This window comes from Mobula birostris, chromosome 6 (genome assembly GCF_030028105.1).
Source record: "Mobula birostris isolate sMobBir1 chromosome 6, sMobBir1.hap1, whole genome shotgun sequence".
NCBI classification, from domain to species: Eukaryota; Metazoa; Chordata; class Chondrichthyes; order Myliobatiformes; family Myliobatidae; genus Mobula; species Mobula birostris.
Window position 1 is genome coordinate 134,923,920 of NC_092375.1, and position 24,872 is coordinate 134,948,791.

At 42.3% G+C, this 24,872-nt stretch overlaps 1 protein-coding gene across 1 annotated transcript in view; it reads left to right on the forward strand.

Annotated features, from left to right (window-relative positions):
- Positions 1 to 24,872, forward strand: part of LOC140199897 (thrombospondin-type laminin G domain and EAR repeat-containing protein-like) — an 83,559-nt gene that overhangs the window by 40,548 nt on the left and 18,139 nt on the right. Inside the window, exons 7-9 of the mRNA XM_072262401.1 lie at positions 10,817 to 11,049; positions 13,303 to 13,489; positions 22,950 to 23,179. Coding sequence (XP_072118502.1) covers positions 10,817 to 11,049; positions 13,303 to 13,489; positions 22,950 to 23,179 — 650 coding nt within the window. The remainder of the gene's footprint in view (positions 1 to 10,816; positions 11,050 to 13,302; positions 13,490 to 22,949; positions 23,180 to 24,872) is intronic.

Below are 24,872 nucleotides of genomic sequence, written 5' to 3' on the forward strand. Positions count from 1 at the left end.
CTGGATTTCCCAGAGTGCTTTACAGCTGATGAAGCCAACATAACAATCATGTTATGCACTGTACGCTCCCACAAACAGCAATGTGATACTCACCAGGCTCTCTGTTTTCTTTTCTGAGGGATTTTATTTGATATATCCTGATCAGGACATCACTTTTACTCTAGTATAAGCACAAGAGATTCCGCAGAGGCTGGAAATCCAGAGCAACACACACACACACACAATGCCGGACGCAGCAGCTCAGGCAGCATCTATGAAAATGAATAAACCTTTACTCTAGTCTCACTTGATCTTCCACATGCTCTAGACAGCACTGACAGAGGTTTGTTTTAGCATCTGGAGTATTAACCTAGCTTTTAGCGGGTTTTTTTCCATAACCATAACCCAGTTGCTACCAACTGAACCAAATGTGACACCAGTTCTAACTGATTTAGTGTGAGGTTTATCATCATCCTCGTATGTTGTTGATAAACACTGGGGTCTCCTGCAACCTTTAAATATCCAATGAATTACCAAAAATATTTCCCATCTTCTGGTGAACCTTATTCTCACTTTAATTCCAGAAGCAATCCCCCATTCAGCTTGGTTACCTTAGCAAGTGTTTAATAAAGCAAAGTAACATTTTTTAAATAAATATAAATTAATGTATCTTGTCAAATGGTATTTCAAAAGTCTTATTAATCTTTTATTAACAAAACATTCATTAAATTGAAATGAGTACGAAGGTGCAGGAACTACGCAAAACTGTTCAAATCTCAAGGCTCACATCCTGTATCATGGACTCAAAACTCAAGTCCTAATGAGACGGACAAAACCTCAAATCTCACTTGAGATTCAGCTGTTCCACCAGATGAAGCAGCGAATTTCCACCCAGTGAAGTACCACAGAGAGTAGTGAAATAATGACCAGATCACTTTTCTTCAGTAGTACTGTCTGAGGGATCAATAATGTTCCAAACTCTAAACAAAGCTCCACATTAAATAACAAAATGGGTTTATTTCTATCCTCCTGAGGAATTCAGCTCTGACTGGGCGCTTACCCTATTTGGCCATCCTTTGACTACAAAGTCAGAAGCATGATATTCCATAAACTATTTAATTCTGCCAATTTACCCTGTTAATTTTCAGATGCTTTCCTACACAGATTAATCTTATTTCTGCTGAAGGGAGTAGTAATTGATCCCACATTGACATCCTATGTTTGTTTCTGGTTACTATTGCACTGGGTCTATATACTTCCTTCCTCTCTCTAACCCTGACTGACACTCGGTAATGGGGCTCTGCTTCTGTGCTGACTGTTTAAGGTAAATAGAGTGCACTTTATTAGAAAGATCATGCAATGGATTGTAATTAAATGTTAATCAACTTTCTGGCCAAATCGTGAAATCTTAACAACTGACCTAAAAGAGGAGGGAGAGGTAAAGGTGCTGTGAAGTTTTGGGGTGTGTACCCTGGAATTATCAAAGTCCAAGTAAATTTGTGATTAAGGTAGTTATATATTACCAGATGCTATCTTAAAGTTCATTTTCTTGAAGGCATTTACAAGAAAATAAAGAAATACAATAGAATTTATGAAAACTACATAAAGAAACACCAACAAACAACCAATGTGCAAAAGAAGACAAATTATGCAAATACATACATACATACAAAATACTGAGAACATGAGTTCTTGAAAGTGAGTCTGTAGGTTGTGGAATCAGTTTAGAGTGGAGGTGAGTGAAGTTATCCACACTGGTTCAGGAGCTTGATGGTTGTAGGGCAATAACTGTTCCTGAACCCAGTGGTAGTGTGGGAGCAAGGCTCCTATGCCTTCTGCCAGCGGTAGTAGTGAGAAGAGGGTATAGCCTGGATAGTGGAAGTTCTTGATGATGGATGCTGCTTTCTTGTGGTAGCGCTCCTTGTAAACATGCTCAATCATGGGGAAGGCATAGTCCAGGACCAAGGTAGCTGAATGCACTGCCATTGATGAAGTGAAGGAATTGGATGAGTGGCCAGCACTGGAGAAGTGCAGAGGATTGTAGATAATGAGCAGCACTAGGTTACCTGGAGGGCAATTACTGCTGAAAATCATGGCTGATATTATTACCATCAACAGTGAATTTGTGGTGCTCCATCATACAGAGGTTGCAGGGTATTGCACTGTCACACCAAACTGCATAAAAGACCCTTACTGATAAAACCTTACTATGTAGACAAGCTCCCAAGAACACAGAGGCAAATCTCAATCAGAGGCCGAGGACTGGCTTGGTGTCAGCTAAAGGGCTTTACCACACTGTTGCTGGAGGGTTTGAGGCCTTATCTGCCTCTCAGTGCTTTAATTTTACATTATTACACATCCCGGTCTACCATTTGTCCAACAACCCTTCCCAGTCATTGACCAAATGCCCCACTAATCTCAAACACCATCACTCGAAAGTTCCCAAATATCTGTCTAAGCTGTTGGCCCCCAACATCAGCGTCATCTGCTCCAATCCCTATGATCGTCTGCTGCAGTGACCAATAATATATACCCCTACCATCCCAACCTTTCCGATCACTTACCTGAACCCTCTAGGCCACATTTGGAGTATTTGTGAGCAGTTTTGAGCCCTTCATCTAAAATGAGGAGAGAATCCCATTGAAACCTACTGAATATTGAAAAGGCTAGACAGATTAGGTGCAGAGAGAAAGTTTCCTGTAGTAGGGTGTCTCGCATCAGAGAGCACAGCCTCAGAATAGAAGGACATGACTTTAGAATAAGAATGATAAGGAATTTCTTTAGTTTATAGGATAGTGAATTTGTCGAATTCATTGCCATGAATGTCTGTGGAAGCCAAGTCATTGAGTATATTTAAAGTGTGTTTGATAGGTCCTTGATTAGTAAGGGTTTCAAAGGTTATGGGGAGAAGACTGGAGAAGGGATTGAGAGGAAAAAAGTCTGCAAGATTGAATGGTGAAGCAGACTTGACAGGACCAAATGGCCTAATTTCCAATGCCTTATGGTCTTATGTTCCTCTTAATGGGCTATCTATATTGATTTAAAAGATTCATATACCTCTGAAATTCTTGCTCTTCACAGACATCCATGAAAACAGAAGACTGCCCCAAAGAATGAGTGACAATAAAAATGTTAGAACCCCAAAGCCCCCACTACTTCCTCCCCTCACACACAAGCAGCAGCAAAGCGATGATCCTTCCCCCCAAAACAATGATTCCCCCCCCCACTTCAGCAAAAAACATCAGCACCCTCCACCCACCAGGCAAGCAATAGCAAAGTCCCCGCGAGAGACCATGATCTGCAGATCAACAAAAACTAATCATTCACTTGGCAATGCGACATACCACAGGTTGTGTCTCTCCCCAATAAAGGGATAGAGAGGTGAGAGGGGAGACAACAAAACAACTCACTAATTTGCGATGATAAAGTCTGTCAGATTGCTTTTCGTTCCTGAGTTCTCCCCCGACAGCCAAAACATTGATCCCGATGTTCCGTTTTCTCCCGCGACGTTTCATTCAGTGTATTGTGTGTGTCCACAACTGTGTATCGAATAAATAAAGGCACACACTCAGAAGAAGATAACTGGTATATTCACTTTGCAGACAGAGCAACAAATCAATGCGCATGTGTAAGTTATCAGTCAATAATTAGTGCTAAGGGTGCATTGCGTTAATAGAGGAAGATCCGTATATTACACTTCCTTCCCCTTTATATTAATGTAAAACTGTATATGTACAAAACATTCAGTTTCCCTTTTCATAATCCATATTCCCTATAAACATTCTTTCACAATAATGGTCCATAACTTCACTATACTAAAGATTCAGTCTTTTGGGTGGCACTCTGTTTCTTTAAGAACCTGTGGCATGGCATCAGGTTTAGCTGGTGTTTTGTCAAGGACAACTTTCTCTATTGCAGGTGTCACATTGCTGTTAGTGACATGATCATCACTGAGAGGCAAGTCCGGTGACTGTAAGGTGTCCATATTGTTGGATGCAGTCGACTCAGGTGTGTTCTTTGGCTGAGCATCTAGTATCTAGTCCACATGATGTTTCCATGTACGATATCCAACATCTGCTAGGATTCCTGTCCAACCTCGGAGTTCCTTGCTGATTTACTTGGCAACTGGCTGAACTGCTTATTCTGTACTTCCCTCTGTAGATCTGGTTTCAGGAGGTCTATGCAATGTCTCAGATTCCTGCTCATGAACAGCGTTGCAGGTGTTTGATTTGCTATTGCATGAACAGAGTTTCGATACACAAAAAGGAAATTGTCCATTTTGTGCGGTAGAGAAACGTCCTCCTTGTCCATGGCTTTAATGAACTTCTTGAAGGTTTGGATAAACCTTTCAGCTCACCCATTTGTTGCTGAGTTGAAATGTTTGAAGCCATTTTCCTTCATGAATAGTCTGAACTCTTCTGACATGTATTGTGGTCCATAGTCACTCACAAATTGTTCAGGTAAGCCACTTCTGGTGAAGATGTTATTGGTTTCTTTGTTTCCCTGAATGCTCTTTTACCTCTTTCTGCCCATTCCCACTTTGCTGCTGTCTGCAACAATGCATTCAATGGGTGCAGCACTGTAGCAATATTTGGAAAAAAACAGTGGTAGTAGTTTACAAAGTCCAACTATGAACTGAGTTGTGACACATTTTCTGGTTTGCGTGCCTGCAACACTGCACCGGTCTTCTCTTGTGACTTGTGTAACCCATGCTTGTCAATGATACATCCACAATATGAGATTTCATTTTTGAAAAACTCACACTTCTCTCTCTTTGTGTGCAGACCATACTCACTCAGCTTGGTAAACACTTTACCAAAGTTCTGGAGATGTTCTTCATCATTCTTGCCAGTCATGATGATGTCATCAAGGTAACACTATGTTGCTACGATAGGCCCATTGCTCTTTGCAAAATTGTGGAGCAGATGCAACACCACAGATAAAACAATTATACTGGAACAGTCCCTTGTGAGTGTTGATTGTGAGGAACTTCCTGCTTAGCTCCTCCATTAGTAGATAGGTTTATGACAAGACAATCTTTGAAAACCTCTCTCTGTCTACCAAAGATGCAGAAGTATTTTCTATTCATCACAGGGGATACTGTATGGTATGCACCACAGGGTTGATGCTCACCTTGAGGTCCCCGCATATACAAACAGCTCTGGCTTTCCCTTTCTTGATCACTGAGACAATAGATGTGGCCCAATCATTCCACTCAACCTTGGAGAGGATGCCAGATGCCTCCAAGCTCTGAAATTCAGTGTCCACTTTAGGACATAGTGCATAAAGACAGGATGTACCTTATGGAATCTTGGTGTTGCTGTTTCATCCAGTTCAATTCTGGACTTTATGCCTTTGAGCTTACCAATCCCCTTCTCCAACACATTCTCATTATCATTAAGCAGCTGTGACAGTCTCTGGTTCATGTTACCATCTGGGCTGCGGTTGTCTGTTGATGACACAATAAGAGTTTTGATTGTGAGCCAGTCTAGTTAGATTTTTTTCTCAACCATTCGCGTCTGAACAATGCTCAACACATAAAGCTCTAAATGCCATGCTTAGCCTCTATATGTCACACTCACTTTCAGTTTGCCTTTGGGAGACACTTTTTTTTTGCCTGTGTGGGTCTTTAGCATCACCAAGGTCTTTTCTAATGGTAGCTTAGAAAACAGTCTGTTGTAGTCAGCATCTGATGTTGTAGACAAAGCTGACCCTGTCTCCAGCTTCATTTTCAGTTTTACACCAGACACATCTGTTGTGATGCTTATGATTTTGCGATCTGCTTCAGTAATGCTATATAGTTCTAGGCATGACAGCTCATCTTTGTCAGACTCTGTGCTGCCTGATTCAGTTTCATATTCAGTCACTTCATCATTTGTTTAATTTTGTGTTTGAAACTTTTCAATCTGTGTGGAATTTTCTCTTTGGTTGTGCTTTTTGTCTGACTTGTACACTTTCTCTTTGTACCCTTGTCTGTGACACTTTCTGCAAACTTTTTCTTTGAACCAACAGTCATTTGCATCATGGGAGGATTTTCCACATCGATAAAATATTTGGCTTTTTGTGCTATTCAGGGATATTTTGTCCTTTCACATTCTAAACTCTCTTTCTGTAGTTCTGCTGCATCTTTTGCTGCAGTCTCCAATGATATTGCAATGCTCAATGCCTGTTCTAAGGTTAGGTCTCTTTCTGACAGTAGCCTCTTTTGAGTGCTTTGACTTGGCATGCCACATACAAGCCTGTCCCTTAATGCATTGGAAAGTCCATCTCTAAAGTCACAGTATTAGGAAACTTTCAATAGTTCTACAATGTGTTCAGAAAGGTTTTCATCCTTTGACTGGTTCCTTTTGTGAAATCTAAATCTCTCAGCTCTTACTAGCAGTTTTGGGCTCACGTGATTTTGCAAAATTGCAGCAATTTCGTCAAACGTCTTGCTTGCTGGCTTTTCAGGAGTTACCAAGTTGTGTAAAAGACTGTACGTTCCAGCACCCATTAAGCTAAGAAGTGTGGAGACTTCCATATCGTTAGCAATACAATACAGTTCAACCCTCTTGATTATACAATTCCCAGTCCTCATTAGCACTATCAAATTCATCAACTTTCCCGACTAAGGCCATCGTCATGTTATTTTTACTTTAGTTTTGCTCATTATGCATCTGTCACAGTGTACTGTGCACTGTCACTCACACACCCTTTCCTAGCATCCGTAACTGTCTTCTCTGTCACCATGCTTGTTCAGTTCATTCTTTCCTCTTGTTGTCTCTCTCCCTTCCTTCAATTCTGTCATCTCATAACTGTCGGTGCAGTTGATGATATCCGTTCATGCTTATCACCAATTTGTTATGTCTGTTCAACTATATATCGAATAAGTAAAGGCACGCACTTGGAAAGAAAGTTAACTTATATATTCACTTTGCAGAGAAAATGACAAATCAATGCACATGCGTAAGTTATTAGTCAATGATGGAGTCATTGTGCTAAAAGAATTAGATCCATGCATTACAGGTGGCACAGGCATAGAGTCAGTGTTTCCACAGGGCCGTGAAGCCTCGGAACCCTGCGGGCAGGTTCATTTTCTAGTCCATATCCTTGGGATACCGAAAAATGAGTCTCCAAGAATGGGTCCCACCGCTGCAAAGGACTGAAGTCTGAGTTCATCTCTAGGTCAGGGTCTCCAACAGAACCCCATCCACCTTGAGACATAAAGGTAAAAATTAAGCTGTTTCTGCAGATGAGCTTGAAGGAGTCACTGTTAAACGCCATTGTAGCTCCGCTCATCGAAGTCAAGTTCTATCTTTGAGTTCCACCCATATAGATTCAGTAGATGAGCTCTCCATTCTGAGTGAAGCTGTGATATTGTCCCTGAGTAATAACGCAACTCTTCCTCCCCACCTCTTTTACCTCCTTCTCTATCTTTTCTAAAACAATTAAGCCCTGGAACATTAATCATCCATTCCTGTCCCTCTCTCAACTGGCATCATAGTTCTATATACTGAATCATGCTCTAAGTTCATACCCTCACCCATTGTATTAAAATACACTTCTGTCTATTGTGCCTATTATCTTGCTCCTGTCCATTCTTACTGGTCATAGCATCTACCTTCCTCTCAATTACACTGGGAGTAATCTAGAGATCACCACCTTCAACATCCTACTTTTTACTCTTACCTTACTTCCTGGAGTCACTGCGCGGGATCTCTTTCGCCCTTTCTACCTGTGTCATTGGTGCCAATGTACACCAGACCTTTTGCTGTTCACCTTCCTTGCTATTAGACACCCTCAACCCTGGCATCTGGGAGGCCACACATCATCCTATTGTCTTTTTTTGCAGCTGTAGAGCCCCTTGTCTTTTTCTTTAACTATCAAATCTCTAATCACTATTGCTGTCCCTAACTTTACCCTTCCCTGCTAAGGAACTGGTGCAGGGGGCAGGGTTTCACGTTCTTGGATCACTACAACTTCTTCTGGTGTAGGGGTGACCTGTACGAAAAGGACAGGGTGCACCTTAACTGAATGGGAACCAATATCCTGGCTGGGAGGTTCACTAGTGCTGCTCAGGAGACTGAGGCCCCATGTGCCACCTAGGCACTAAGGGTTCAGATGACGACGACTCGGGAGACTTTAAACAAGTTTAGCATGGGGGTGGGAACCAGAGCACCAGCTCAGAGAGACTGAGAGGAGGGTAAGTGTCATCACCAGTGTGTATGTGTGTATTTCTATAATCTCTCTCTCTCTCTCTCTCTCTCTCTCTCTCATACTCTCATATCCTGTGTGTGTGTGTGTGTGTGTATATATATATATATATAAATTGTATATATAAATCTGTCTCTCTCTCATATCCAGTGTGTGTATATAAATCTGTCTCTCATATCCAGTGTGTGTGTATATAATCTGTCTCTCTCTCTCATATCCTGTGTGTATATATAATGTCTCTATCTCCATCTCCGTCTCTGGAATTCATCAGCTCCACTCCAAATCTCCTGCCACCCAAGGGGTACACTGGCAAATTAACTTACTAACAGCACTTCTCAGATGTCAGTGGGAACTGAAGGGAAGCTCTGGAAGTCTTGAGGACAATGATGTGAATGTTTAAATTATAAAATTGTCAGGACGCAATGGTGGTCAATAAGCACAGAGGAGATGACCAAGATCTAAGACAGTTCAAGATAGAGATATTTATCCTTAACACTGCCTTTGCTAGGGAGCTAGGAAGACATCCATTGTTTACCTATAAATGTTTTTGTCTATTGGTAACAATATAAGCAGTGTGTGATACAAATTCAAGCAGGAAATAATTAAAAATAAGGGATTCTGCAGATCCTGCTAATCTAGACCAGCACCAAAAATGCTGGAGTTACTCAGCAGGGCAGGCAGCATCAATGGAAAGGAACCAACAGTCAATGTTTTGGGCTGCGTCTTTTCATCAGGACTAATTAATTTAAGGAACATAGGAAACTACTGCGGCAACTGCTCCCAGTAAAAATAGCAATTTTTCTTCTGGAGGGGAAAAAAAGCTGTGATTTTGGAGGACAGTTCTGTGTAATTGGGTGTGTAAAATCAGTCTAATATAGAGGGGTGTCATCACCAAAGTTGATTGACAGGGGAAATTACCCAATCAGCTGCACCATGCTTGGCTATAAGCATTGTCACTATAATGCAGCATTTATGATTTAAGAAACAGACTTCAATTCGTTCAAACAGGTGCCATGCAAATTACACTTACAAATTGTAGATCAAGATAAATGATGTGTACCCTGTATAAAAATTGGCAGGAAGCATATGTACATCTTTCTACAGCACTATTAAAAGGAGCATACTGAACAGCTTATCTAGTCGGTCATAAACTTGCCATTATTTATCTATAGTTTTCAATATATGCTGCTAACAATGGAAGAAATGGATGAAACAAACTGGGCTGCCTGCCAAAGTCCGGGAATAATCACTTTATAGATTGTTAAAATTTAACACAGCCCTAGGAGCTTAAGATGTTACAATTAGGATTAATTCCGAGATGAACATAAAGATGCAATTGTCTGAATGCAATCTGCATGCAGAAGCAACAAAATATTTTAATGGTGGCTTTTCTTAAAAGCCCCAGCCTTGTTGTGTGGATTAAGTTGAGAGCCTTTGATGACGACACTGGTTGGATCTGTTGGTTCACAGGGAGGAACCAGTATGGTGCTTGTACAAGCCCGAGGGCGCACAGACCTGGGACTGCTTATGGAATCCTTCCAAAGTTGCCCATTTGTTATTTCTTTTAAGCAGCCGTGGCTTTCGTGGTTTTAATCTTGCTTCTGAATCGGAAAGCTGTGGTTAATTTTTTTCCCCCTGCTTCGGAGGCAGGAGAGAGGAGGCACAGCTATTAGGACTGCAGCCTCTCGGCTCCTACGGTGGGAGTTTAATCCAGTGCTGCATAGAGCTTGCGCATTCTCCCTATGACCAGCTGGGCTTCCTGCTGGGCAACCCCGTTTCCTCTCACATCTCAAAGTGCCTATTGGTTGGTGGGTTAATTGGCCACTGTGAATGGCCCCACAGGGATGACTGGTACAACCAAAGAATCTTTGAGAGACATAAATAGGGTTGATGTAAGATTAACATAAACAGGTGGTTGTGGGTCAGCACAGACTTAGTGGGCCGAAGAGCTTGTTTCCCAGTTGTATAATGCTTTGACTAAAGGCAACAATCAAGAATAACAGAGTGCTCCACTATTAAACATGCTGCCTTTCAGATGAAGTATTAAATGGAGGCTTTAAGGAACACAGAATAGCCCATAACTGTTTTGAAGAATACTGTTATTCACTCTGTAGTTTTCTGGCCAATACTTAATACTTAACCTACAGACCTAAAACAAACTGGGATACAACAAGATGCAAAGCAACAGGAAATGAAAATAGAATGCAGGGAGCTGTCAGACAGTACAAGGGAGAAGAGGGAGAGCTAATGTTTCACACTAATGGTTTTACATCAGCACTTCAGTGGAATTAATTAAGGTCACCATGAACAAATGTCAACAAATGCGATACACCCATATTATGTCACAATGAAAGGTTAATTATGACTCTATTACCTTATGCCTGTTTTACAGGATTTGCATTACAACAGGGATTATGCTTGGAAAAAGTATTTGGTTAGTTGCAAAGTGTTTTGTGACCTCTTGTGGTTGAGAAAGTCATCATACAAAGGCCACTTGCTCTTTTCTCCTTTGAATCCACCCAGAGCTTAGTCAATGCCACAATAATAATTCCTATTTTGCCTTATTTTGAAACATGTGATGGCCAGTAGATACACAGTTATCAACATCAGCGTCTCACTTGGATTTATTTTGTAACTTCCCCAGCTAAAAAGAGACTGGATTATGTTGAAGATTATCAAAGTCTGATCACCAACTCGGAAACACTTGATGTTGAGATCTTTGAGATTCCCAATGTTGGACTCTTTGCTGCCACAGCCAATAAGAAGCCTCACCCTGGATCGACGATTTTTAAGTGGCTGAAAGGGAAATTTGAACCGTATCAGAACATCACAACATATGAAGCACAGGCATGGAAGCACTTCTCCATTGGCCCACAGGTACATTAGAATAAGAAATAGGAATAGTTTGTATGACTTCAGACAATGAAACTTAGTTCTTCAGTGATGGATCTCAAAGACTGACACTTACCTTGTCGGTGTGACATCCCAACATGCACTGTTTATGGAGAAACTGGGTTATTTTCATTATTTTGATCTGATTACAATGCAAGAAATGAGATGCAATATTCAGATAAATTTGGTGGGATTTCAAATCAGTTAAAGAGTGATGACTGGTCTTCCAACCAAAGGATACACTTGCAATAGAGGAAATTCAGTAAAGGCTCATTCACATCATTGATTTCTATGCTGCCTTGTTTCCCCAATGTGGAGATTAAGCAGCCTGGGACACTGCCCTCTAGAGTTTAGGAGACTGAGGGATTATTTCACTGAAACGTACAGCATTCTAAATGGTGTTAACATTCTGAAGCCTTTCTCACTAGGTGCACCTTGTGCTCCCTTATCTATTTCACAACTTTTCCATTCCTCTGTTTATGTTCCCATTCTGTTTCTGCCCTCATTTCACAGTTCTTGTTTTCCCTGGCTTGTGATCTATCTGTTTAATTTCCCTGATTAACCTATCATTCAGATGACTACATCTACAGCTTAACTCAGAATCAGAACCAGTTCATTATCACTGATGTCGTGAAATCTGTTGTTCTGTGGCAGCAATGCATCGAAAATACTCTAAATTACAAACACAAGAACTGATGCACTATCAATTACTCCAAAAGACTGGTAGAGTAAATACTGAAAGGCTTTTATTAGCACAGCAGAGGGGCGTGTCCAGACAGGTAACCCAGTTACAACATATGGTTTACCACAAGAACATCTGTAGATGCTGGAAATCCAAAGCAAAATACACAAAATGCTGGAGGAGCTCATCAGGTCAGGCAAAATCTATGGAAAAGAGTAAACGGTTGACCATTTGGGCCAGAGATCCTTCATCAGGACTGAGAAAGAAGGGGAAGGTCAGGGGCTGGAGAAGAAAGAATCTGACAGGAGAGGAAAATGGATAATAGGGAAAAGGGAAGGTGGAGAGGACCCGGGGGGAAGTAATAGGCAAGTGAGAAGAAGTGAAAGGTCAGAGTGGGGAATAAAGGAAGGTGGGGTGGGTGAAATGTGTTCACTGGAAGAAGAAATCAATATTCATGCCATCAGGTTGGAGGGTGTCCACACAGAATGCAAAATGTTGCTCCTCCACCCTGAGGGTGGGCTCATCTTGGCACGAGAGGAGGCCATGGACCGACACGTCGGAATGGGAATTAAAACGTTTGGCCACCAGAAAGTCCGGAAAATTAGTTCCTTAAGGTTGTCATGGCCAGGGGATGTAGTGGGGATAACCTCCCACTACCTATGAAATCCCCCCAGTGGTGTGTGTCTCAAATAGCCTCTGACAACCGAGTCCAGCCCCAGACCTTCACATGTGACTTAGCTACTAAGCCCAGCGGAACCATTTCTACTGACAGGAGATAGCCTTTTCAAGACGTCCTTGTTAGTTACAACCTTCTGCAGCTTTTTCCGATACCATGCAGTGGCCTCTCCATGCCAGACAGTGACACAACCAGTGAGAATGCTTTCCACTGCACAAAAGTGGAAATTTGCCAAAATCTTTGGTGACATATCAAATCTCCTCAAACTGCTAATGAAGTGTAGCTGCTGACCTGCCTTCTTTGTAATTAGATCATTATGATGGGCCCAGGATAGATCCTCAGAGACGGTGATATCCAGGAACTAGAAACTGCTCACACTGCTGACCCCTGAATGAGCTTGTAAAAAAAAGAAAACAATAGTGGGGTGGAATTTTAAACGGGTTCATTGCCCCACTGAGTCTATACCAACCCTTTTACACCAGCTCTATCTTTTGATTCTCCCCACACAAATTCTACCTTTTTCATTCCCATGAACTCCTCCACCCGTGGTTTCTACCAGTCACCTGCACATGAGGGGCAATTTACAGTAGCCAATTACCCTACAAACAGCACATCTTTGAGATGCAGGAAGGGACCAGAGCACTCAGAGGCAGCCCAAGTGGTCAAGCAAGCTCCACAGGGACAGGAGTAGACTCAGATCGCTGGCAGCACGAGGCAGTGTCTCTACCCGCCACGCCTCAGCATTTTAATGCAAAGTCTTCCTGTGGTGACATTTAGTAAGATTACCATTGTCTGCATTTTGAATGTGTGACAGGAACCAAGAGTTCATTCACTGATAACCTGGGGTATTTAGCACGCTAATAATACTCTACCTTTTCAGGTATTTTTGGTGGTGGCCAACTTTGAGAAGAACGAAAGGAACCAGGAATACTCGGTCATCTACAAGTGGAGCCGCAGGAAGCTGCTGTTTGTGTTGTATCAGAGGCTAGCGACTCACAGTGCACGAGACTGGGAGGCCTTTCAGATCAATGGGGAGACCTTCCTTGCTGTAGCCAACCATCGTGAAGGTACTGTATGTTGTAACTGTCCTCTCCTAATGTTTGCCATCTTCTTTCTTACCTGTTAGAACGACAGTCTTTATCTTCAGAGGACTGGAATATTTACTTATCTCTATTTAGAGATAGAGCTTGGTAGCAAGCCCTTCGGCCCAATAAGCCTGCACTTCCCGATTACACTCATGTGACCAAGTAACTTACTAGCCCCTGTGCCTTTGGAACATGGAAGGAAACGTGGAGCATACCTGAACTCCACTCAGATCTTTACCATGTGTAACAAATAACAAGGGTCCCAGCACACACAGAAGTATCTCACTAAATGACTCTCTACCTTCATGACCTGCCTCCTATCACCATGACATTTTGGATCCACTTTGCTAAATTAACCTGGATCCCATGGGCTTTTGTCTCTCGGACCACTTTCCATTGTGGACCATGTCAAAGACTTTACTAAATTCAGTCCAAGTCAAAGGCATCACCCTCAATGACGCATTTAGTAACCGCTTCTTAGGGCCTCTGCCCCTTCCCCCTACAGTCCTGACGAAGGGTCCCGGCCCGAAACGTCGACCGATCGTTTCCACGGATGCTGCCCGACCTGCTGAGTTCCTCCAGCGTGTTGTGAGTTTGCTAGTAACCGCTTCTAAAATTCAGTCAAACATAATCTCTCCTTTCCAAAGCCATGTTGATTGTTCCTTATTAATCCTGGACCCACCAAGTGCAAGATTAATTTGGCCCTTCAGAGCTTTTTCTAATAATTTTCCTATAACTGATCCTAGACTCAACAGCCCATAATTAGCTGGCATATTCCTGCTGTTTCTCTTGCATAAAAGCTGGATATTTGCTTCCCCAAGTAATAGTATTTCTTCTGTGGCTGGAGAAGATCTGAAAAGTTCTGGCAGAGCCCATGAAATTCCCTATCGTAGTTTGGGAGGAAGCTTATCAGGTCTTGGGGACTCATCCACCTTTACATCTGCTAGGTCATCCAATGCCTCCTTCTATTCAGTGCTAATTTATTTTTGAACTCCACTAACCCTCCTCCCTGAATTCTTCAGTTACAATGTTCTTCTCCTTCACAAATACAGATGAGAATTATACATTCGAGATCTCATCTATCTTCTACAGCTCCACACTCAAAATGCCAGTTTGGTTCCAAATGGGTCTATTCTTGCCCTCGATGTACCCCTTTGGGACTCCAGATGTTGAGGATTTAGGAGCCTTTGTTTGGGAACAGATAAGAATTACAAGTGTGGGGAAAAAAAATAAAGCACCTGCACATGTTAGAAAGCTGAAATAAAAGCAGAAAATGCTGGAAATACTCAGCAGGTCAGTCAGCATGTGTGGAAAGAGAAACAGGGTTAATGCTTAGACCATAAAGGCTCATTTATACTTCTGCGTCAAATCGACGCCGTAGGTACGGCGTAGCTGCGAACCCTATGCAGTGCCTACGCAGATCCCTACGCCGTAGCCCGACGCAAACCTCTCCCAAAATGTAACCACATGTCGTGACAATGCAGACCGCAACAACTGTGATTGGTCCACTTGGTAGCATCGCATTTCCTCCTGCGCTGCAGTAGCTTCCCATTGGGCGACTGAAGGGCAGGGAAGGAACTCTGTCTGCAATGCTTTCCATAAAGCTTTACAGACCTCCGAAATTATGGAGGACACATTTCGCTCTTACGAAAAAAGACGCTCGCTTTAAACTTGTTTACCCCAAGAAAGACTACCATGACCATGAAACCTTGCACGGGCAGGTGTGTGTGCATGCGTGACATTCCAGAATTGCAGAGCAACGCAAACACACCAACACACAAGTATAAATGCTCACAACGCACGTAGGCCACTTGCGTAGGTTACGGCGTCCACTTGACGCAGAAGTATAAATCAGCCTTAAGGCATAGGAGCAGAATTAGGCCATTCAGCCCATTGAGTCTGTTCCACCATTCCATCATGGCTGATTCCAGCTCCCACTCAACCCCATACACCTTCTTCTTGCCATATCCTTTGATGCCCTGATGTGCTTCAGATCAAAGAACCTTAGTATGATCTGGGAAAGACAGCAGACAAATTGCAGAGGGTTGGGGAGGGATAGATAAGCCAAAGGTCATATCTCTGACGGAGTGGGTCAGGATTGCTGTCAGGCATTTCCGATACTGTCACCAGAATAATGCTTTGACTTCACTGGTTAAGAAGTGAATGTATTGCACAGAATAGACATGCAGCCATTTGTTTACATACAGTGGCTTATTCCCTTGGATATGCACACAAGATGATCAAAGGTTTTGAAAGGATAGATAGAAATCATGCAATGGTGATTTAGAGGACATATTCTTAAATATACGTATTCTTCAGTAGGGTAATGGAAATCTGGAACACTTACCCCAAAATTTGTTAAGGTCAGGGATCAGCTGGAAATTCCAAAACTAAGTTTAACAGAAGATTTTAAGATAAAGTTATTAAGTGATGGAATAAAAGGCAGGAAAATGGAGTTGCCATGCTGATCAAATTGAACACCTCCTGGTTATATTTTACCCATCTATAAATAAAGCACATCAGAACAATCACACTCCTCAGTCAACAGTGCGAGACTGGAGTTAAGTTTCTCTGACATTCACCTTCAACAAGAAGAAAGACTATCTTGTCAACTATCCTTACCAGTGATCAAAAACTCAGCTGTGTGCTGCGGGATGCAGGGTTAAACCTATCTGATCTGTTGTGGCTGACGCAATGATGTATAATACACAGATCTATCTGCCAGGTCTGACTCCCACCCCACGACTGTCAGTCTGTGTTCAGACTGTATATATATATATATATACACACACACACACACACACACAGACCCGACCATAGTTTTGAACAGTACGGCAGCCTTCTTCTCTTCTTGAAGCCAACAACTGGTTCAAATTTGCTTCCATGGCTTGTTACTTCAGAATATTTTCCTGGAGTATCTTCTCATCGGAGGCATTGATGCATTTCTTTTGCTTAAGTGTTAGTGTCAATGAGGTTGCATACTTCGGAGTCAGGTAAACCTTACCTGCCAAGACCACCCACATAAACTAGTTATCACCATTCCATCATGGCTGAGCCAGCGGAGTTGGGTTTGAAAGTGCTGGCTTCCCACTTCTCCCTAGAAGTAGCCCCTCAGAAGCTGCCGAGATTCCTGATGTGCATATGCTGCCTCGTCCCTGCTCCTTGATGATCAGATTACCTGACAGTAAACTGAGGTTGCTTTGATGGCTACAAACCAAACTTTGTTCAGTATGTTAAATGTGACAGCTACAGCATACGGGCCCTCCTTGAACTGTGTTATCTTTCAGGAAATTGTTCTCTGTCAAGTGAGTGCAGTGAGATGAGAAGATGAAGTCAGCCTGCTGGCGCCTCAGATTGGAAGATAGGGGTGCAAGCCCCCACTCTTGTAAACTGGGTCACTTTGTACCTTGCCTGTAAGAACATGTGACATTACACGCAGCAGAGGAAAATTTCAAAGGATGCGGGGAGAAGGCTGGAGAATAGGGTTGAGAAGGATAAAAAAAATCAGCCATGATGGAATGGCAGAACAGATTTGATGGGCTGAATCGCCTAATTCTGCTCCTATGTCTTACAGTGTTATGACTGAATGGCAGAGCAGACTGAACGAGCCGAATGGTGTATTTCTGCTCCAACATCTCATGATCTAACACGAAAGGTACAAGGAGCTTTGTGTTCACAGAAGGGAAAAACAAAGCACTTTTATATCGTGCCCTTTACAGCCTTAGAACGTCCCAAAGTCTGATACAGACTACCAAGTTTCTTGGGTATATGGTCACTTCTGTAAAAAATAAGAAATTGCTGCAAATGAATTACACAGGGCAAAATTCAATGAACTGCCTTTACCGTGTAATCTGGTTTTAGTGATGTGGTTTGGGGGCTAAACATTGAGGTAGGTTGGATGTGACCAATTCTCTCTTTCTCTGTATGACAATGTATAGATCATCTGCTTTGTCACATGCTTTAGTGCTAATTAATGGCATGGACAGTCAGGAATAATGGAATGAGCTGAGATATTTTCTATTTGAGGAACATTAATCCTTTGAGGAATTAAGGATATGGGGAACTGACACTGAAGGGGAATTGAGATCAGCCAAGGTCCTATTGATTGGTGAGGCTTGGTGACCCACTGCTGCTCCAGTTTTGTTACGTTCTCATGTCAACCTGAAGGGCTAGTCAGGACTTGGGTTTAATAACTCATTGGAGACATAGCACTGCCAACAGTACTGCACTAAACCTTCATATCAGTCTGAGGAATGGGATTCAAATTCATAAACAGGTGAAAGTGGTACTGATTGGTAGAATAAGATTGGGAGAATGCAGCTGTATTCAACATTCTGTTCAAAGGAAACTCTTGTGGTTACATCTAACATTTTTTGCATGTCTACCAAATTACACTTGAAGAATTAGAAGGTAGCAGGAGGGTTTTATAGCTATAAGGAGCTACTCTTTAATCTTTAATCAATCAGGGGGAGCACTACTCACTACCTTAAGCATTTATGAACTGTCAATGACAACAACTTGAATTTATGTAGCATCCTTAATGTTGTAAAGTGTTCTGAAGCAGTGATACAGATGTCCAAAAGCAGAACACAAGGGTGTTGGCTGAAGATAGAAGAACCAAAATTGTTGATTCATAACAGAATTATAGGGGCCATTGGATAATAAATGCCCCGAGTTGTTCTGGAACGCAAAAAGCAGGAAAAGGAAGCAATTTGCCTTTTCCTTTTTATAATAAAACTCCAATAATCAGTGATCCAACCATTCAGAGTTCCTGATGGTTTTGGCACCTGCCTGGTCAGATTACGTTTGCTGCCTGCCCTTCTGACTCAGCAGGGCACCCATCCCTGCCCTCCCTTGAGACTTACTGGGTACCCAGGAAGATTTAATATTCTACTGTGCAACATCCTTTTAAAAAATGGTATGTTGGGGCATTAATAGCATGCAGTAGTCTAGAAAGCCAGCTCATCTGGCACCAGCAAGATCCTGAGTGTGCTGGATTATCTCTTGCTTACTTGCAACAAGCAGAGACCATCACTACTGCAAGCGCTGGTGATGGCCTCCAAAAATCAGCCAGCATAGTCACTCCTTTATACACCAGTGCAGCTACCCATGCCTCAGTTCAAGGCAAGGGTGCCTTCTGTCGTTCTGCTTAATTAGTGTAATTGGCATTCTTCCATTAACACATTTGCTGGTCTCCAGTTTGTAAAGGATTTTTCCATTGGCATAATGTTGCACGAGTATTATTAGCAAAGCACTCAGGTACAATACAGGTTCCATTTTGTTACTGACAAAAATGCTATTTTGTTACTACATTTCCACACCTATCAGATTCCTTCTGCATCCCTTTACTTCTTCCATCTTTCACCTCCCAGCTTCTCACATCATTGCTTTTCATCCCACTCACCTTCCCTCTATCACCTGCCAGCTTGCAATCCTCCCCCTTCCCCTAGATTTTGGTTCTGGATTCTTCCCCCTTCATTTCCAGTCCTGATGGAGGGTCTCGATCCAAAACATCAGCTGCTTATTTCCCTCCACAGATGCAGCCTGACCTGCTGAGTCCTTACAGCACTTTGTGTGTGTTTGTTGCTCTAGATTTCCAGCATCTACAGAATTTCTTGTGTCACCACCAGCTTCTCCAGGACAATTAGGTGGGCAGTAGATGCTGGGCTTGCTACTTCTGTGTGTACATATGTGTACAGAACAAACAAATGGGCAGGAAAAATCATTGTGGACACTACCTGCCCTGCAAGCTGCCTTTTTTTTTCCCCAAAAGCTCCATTCTGCAAAGTTCTATATGGCTATTAAAACAAAAAGAAGCTTCATGCCATCTTGAAAGTTTCTTCTCCCAAGCAATTAATCTGATCAACCATTCTAGTTAGCCCCTCAATTATTCTAGTTAGCTCCCCCCCCCCGCCACATGTCCCTCCATTGTACCTCAATCACTGCACAGCACTGTAAATACTTTAAACCACTCTTTACAATGCTGTTTACATTGTAAATTAATGCTGGTATTTATGTATTTATGCACATTTGTATTTCATATCTGTACTTCTAACTTTATTCTTCCATAATTCTTTATTCTTTATAGTTGTTGAACATTAATATAGTTGATCCTCCTTGATTCCCGGGATCCCCAAAATGAATTACAGACGACCCAATTATCTGTTCATCATTACATTACTCTTAATGAGATCTGAGGGCAAATTTGAACCCAGGTTGGCAGGAAGGGTAAAGGGCTGGAGAGGATGGAATCTGATGAGAGGGGAGTGGCCCACAGGAGAAAGGGAAGGAGGAGGGATCTCTCCAGCCTTTACCTTTCCTACCCACCTGGCTTCACCTACCTACCTGTCCTGCTTCCCCTCACCCCACTGTTTTATTCTGGTTCCTTCCCCCTTCCACTTTAATCCTGAAGAAGGATCTCAGCCTGAGACGTTGACTGTTTATTAATTTCCATAGATACTGCCTGACCTGCTGAGTTCCTCCAGCATTTCGTGTACGTTGAAGAGTTTCAGCAATTGTTCAGACCAATCATCAGAGTGGGGAAGAAATGTGACCTAAATGATTTTTATCATGAAATAACTGTTGGTGCCAGACAGGGTGGTTTGATTATCTCAGAAACTGCTGATCTCCTGGGATTTTCATGCACAATGGTCCCTAAAGTTTACAGAGAATGGTGTGAGAAACAAAAAAAACATCCAGTCTGCGCAGTTCTCTGGATAAAAAAGCTTTGTTTATCAGAGAGATCAAGGGAGAATGGCAAAACTGGTTCAAGCTGACAGAAGGGTGACAGTAACTCAAGTAACCACATGTTACAACAGTGGTGTGCAGAAGAGCATCTCTGAATGCGCAACACATCAAACCTTGAAGTGGATGGTTTTGTTACAATTGCACAGGGAGTTGGTGAATCCACTCCTGGAATTTTTTCACAATTTTGGTTGCTGTACCTAAAAAAAAAAGATGGAGTACTATTGGAGACAGTCTAAAGGAGATTCACTGGGCTAATTCCTGAGCTGAGAGGTTGTCATATCAAGATCACCTAGAGAGTTTGTATTTGTATTCCTTGGAGATTAGAAGAATGGCAGGTAACCTATTCAAACATATGAGTTCTTCTGGAGGCTTAACATGGTAGATGTTGAGATGTTCCCATCAGTGAAAGAATCAAAAACAAATTGACAGAGATACAATCTAAGGATCCTATCTCTAAAAACTGAGGTGTGTAGAAACTTCTCTCAGAGAGTAGGGACCTCTGTAATTCTCTGCTTCCAAGATCATTCGATGTACTTAGGCAGAGAATTGTAGATATTTAAAAGATCAAAGAACTGAGGGTTATGGGGAATGGCACAAGAGTTGAGACCAGCATAGATCTGCCATACCATATTAAATGGTGGGGCAGGTCAGAGGGGTTGAGCGGCCTATTCTTGATCCCTTTCTTTTATGACTTGTGCTATTGATATTAGTACGCTCACTCTTAAACTTTGGAATAAAAAGTCCAGAGATGTTAGGATTCAAAGCATCGAACTTCAACTCTGAGCCCAAGCCACCTGGGACAACATGAAATAAATCCCTGTTGTGACAGTTATGTAGCATTTCAAAAAGACGTTTTAATATTTCAGGAGGAAAAAAGTCCATTCCTTTGTGCACCATGCGAATCATAACTCTGCTACAAGTCAGAAGTAAAATTGAGTTTCTCTGTATCAGTAATCTATAGAACTACTGTACCATACAGACCAGTAATGATTGAACCCAGGTCTCTGGCAATGCCAGACAGCAGTTTTGCTATCTTCACTAGCTAGCTAAATCCAGGTACAAATTCTCTGTAGAAGCCCAAGTGTAAAATCTAGACTGATACTCAGATTTGTTGTTTTATGAAAAAAATATCAAAGTTAGATTGTCAGCCTTTCAGGGGGAGAGGTAATTTATCTTGTCATTGTCTAGTGAAGTGCAGGAGAATTCTGCCGGTCTCCTGAACAATATTTATCCCTGACTCAGTATGTGAATGCAAATAAAATTACAATAAAACTCCGGAAATTCATACTCTGACTTTCCAGAAATTATGATGGTCCATCATTTGAAAGAAAGAAAGAAAGGTTAGCTTAATTTGGCACATGTACATCAAAACATACAGTGAAATGCATCGTTTGTGCTAACGACCAACAAAGTCAGATTATGTGCTGGGGACAGCTCGCAAGTGTCGCCATGCTTCCTGCACCAACATAGCATGCCCATAACTTAGTAATGTTGTGTCTGTGCACAACAACATGTATATTAAATAAAAGCACGCAGGTGGGAGATTGCTTTAACTAGTGTATTTAGATCACAATGAGAGAGAGAACAATGCGCATGCATACGCATCAGCGCATGCACAGACATCAGATCATACATAGTGCTGGGGAGGGGGGGGTCATTGTTCTAAAAGAAATAGAACCATACATTATAACTAACCCTAATGCATAAGTCTTTGGAATGCGGGAGGAAACTGGAGCACCCAGAGGAAATCTACGCAGCCAATGGGGAGAACGTACAAACTCCTTACAGACAGTGGAGGAAATTGAATCCGAGTTGCTGGCTCACAGGGGTTCACAAAGTGATGTTTGCCGCGCTTCATTCCCACTTACCAGTTCCCAACCTCCCTTTGCTTTCCAGTGCCTCAATTATCACATGTACCTCCCACTCACCTGGTTCTGCCCCCCCGCAATTTGTTGAAACCTACTGAGCCCATGTTTCCTGTGCTCCTTAAACTTACTATTTTTACTGGAATACTTACCATTCTGCTGTTTAATCTCCAGATAAACATGAATTAACGGAGCATTGAAGTACTACTCCAGTCGTCCAGAAAATGTGCCAGACCAGCTGCAACGAAGTCCAGAGATGAGCAGATTAATGGATCTGCTCGTTTACCTCAAGGATGCCTGCCAAAAACTGATACAAACTAATTGGCTGCAGTATTTCCTACCAAGAAACAGTGACCACACTTCTGTGGCTGTAGTGTTTTGGGGTATTGCAAGGCTGAGAAAGATATGATCAAAATTCAAGCCTTTTATGCATCAGCCGCAGCTTGTCCATGTGCAGGAACTATCTGGGATCTGGCTTGCCTTGATAGGGGCTGGTTTACCCTACAACCATCAGGCTCCTGAGCCAGTACGGGTAACTTCACACACCTCAGCACTGAACTGACTCCACAGCCTATAGACTCACTTTCAAGGACTCTGCAACTTATGTTCTCAGTAATATATATTTTATATAATTTGCAAGATTTGTCTTCTTTTGCACATTGCTTGTTTGTCAGTCTTTGTTATAACTTTTTATAAATTCTGTTGTATTTCTTTATTTTTCTGTACATGCCTGCATTTTGCATGTGCTAGACAGGAGCTCCTTCACTGAGGTAATAAATGCTGGATCCTTTTCCTGAACCTGATGGCATTTGTTTTTTTTTTCCTTTAAGGAGACAATCACAACATCAACAGTATTATCTACAAATGGAACCCTGAATCACGATTGTTTGAAAGAAACCAGACTATTCCCACATCCGGAGCCTATGACTGGGAATTCTTCACCGTTGGACCGTATTCCTTCCTCGTCGTGGCAAACACTTTCAATGGAACCTCAACCCGGATCTACTCTCGGATTTACATCCAACTGGGTGGAGTGTTCCGACTTTTCCAGTCAATCCTGGTGAGTGCTCAACTCCCCTCCTCCTTTAGATAGACATAAAAATTCAGAGTGAGAAAAGGTGGTCGTATTTCATGTTCCTGTGGAAGTTTACTATCACTGCATGACGAGGAAACGGGCAGTAAAAGTCATTGTGGACACCACCTATCCTAAAAACTACCATTTTCTTTTTTTTTTGGCGTGTGCCTGTGCCTGTGTGTCTGCATGTGCGTGCATGCACGTCTGTGCGTGTGCTTCTGCATGTCCGTGCATGCGTCCGTGATGATAGATTTTTTTCATGGCTTTTTCCAAGGCGCAGAAAAAAAGACTGCGCGGCGTGCCACTTCCCACACAGACACTCTCGCAGCATCCTTCCCCCCCCCCCGTTTTACGCAGTCGAGCTGCGCCCCCGACACCCAACCCGGCGCGGACGGAAAGCGTGCATGGGGGCGGACCTGACTAGTCTCGAACCCCGGAACCTCCACCCCCAGGTCCGGCGCCGATGCCGCCGTGCCACCAACCGGCCCACAAACAAACACCAATTTCAAAAAAAAAATTCCCTTCTGGAAAGTGCTATAGGGCTACTAAGACAAAAACATCACACCATCTTAAAAATTTCTGCCCCCGGGCAGTAATCTGATCAACCATTCTAGTTAACCCCACCCCCATCCCCTCTACCTATTACCCCTGTCACTGCACTGTAAACACTTTTTATGATGTTGTTTACATTGTAAGTAACTGCTGGTATAGGTATACTGTAAGTATTTACGTACATTTTATTCCATACTGTACTAAAATGTTGAATGATGTTTTTATGTTTCAGTTCATGCCAACACAAATTCCTAATTCATATCGATGTATATGGTGGTTAAAGTTGATCCTTGTTTAGCAGATGTATGCAGTCCTTGTCACTGTGCTATAGGAACGATGTGATTAAGCTAGAGAGGGTGCAGAAAAGGTCCACAAGGATTATGCCTGGATTGGAAAACTTGAGTGGAAAGACTGGGTAGGCTGAGCGGTTTATCTGCAGGGAAGGTGGTTGAGGAGTTTATAGAGGCTGATAAAATCATGTAGGGTGTAGACAGGGCTAGATAGTCACAGATGTTTTATCTGGAAAAGGGAGTCTAATACTAGAGGAAGTAAGTTTAAGATGAGAGGGGAAAGACTTAAAAAGGAACTAAGGTAATCTTCTTCACAGGACCAAATGGGTATATGGATCAATTTTCCAGAGGAAGTGGTAGAAACAGGTAGTTACAATGTATGAATGACATTTGTATAGTTACATGAATTGGAAAGGTTTAAAAAGAGGTTGGGCAAATGCAGGCAAATGGGACGAGCTCAAGAAGGCCCGTTGGTCAGCATGGGCGAGTTGAGCCAAAGGGCCGTTTCTGCACTGTGTACTCCACGATTGTCATCGGAACTGAAGGAGACCATTCTGCTGGCAATCAATCAATTGCTGACCAGAACCTTAACTTCATCGATTACTTGAGAGCATATCAAAGGATAACAGTTATTACTTTACAGCCATCAGGCTCCTGAACCAGCACGGATAACTTCACTTACCACAATGCTGGACTGATTCTGCAACCTATGGACTCCCTTTCAAGGACTCTACAACTCATTCTCTGTATCATTTATTGATTACAACACACACAGAATGCTGGATGAACTCAGCAGGTCAAACAGCATCTGTGGAAATGAATAGATAGCCACCATT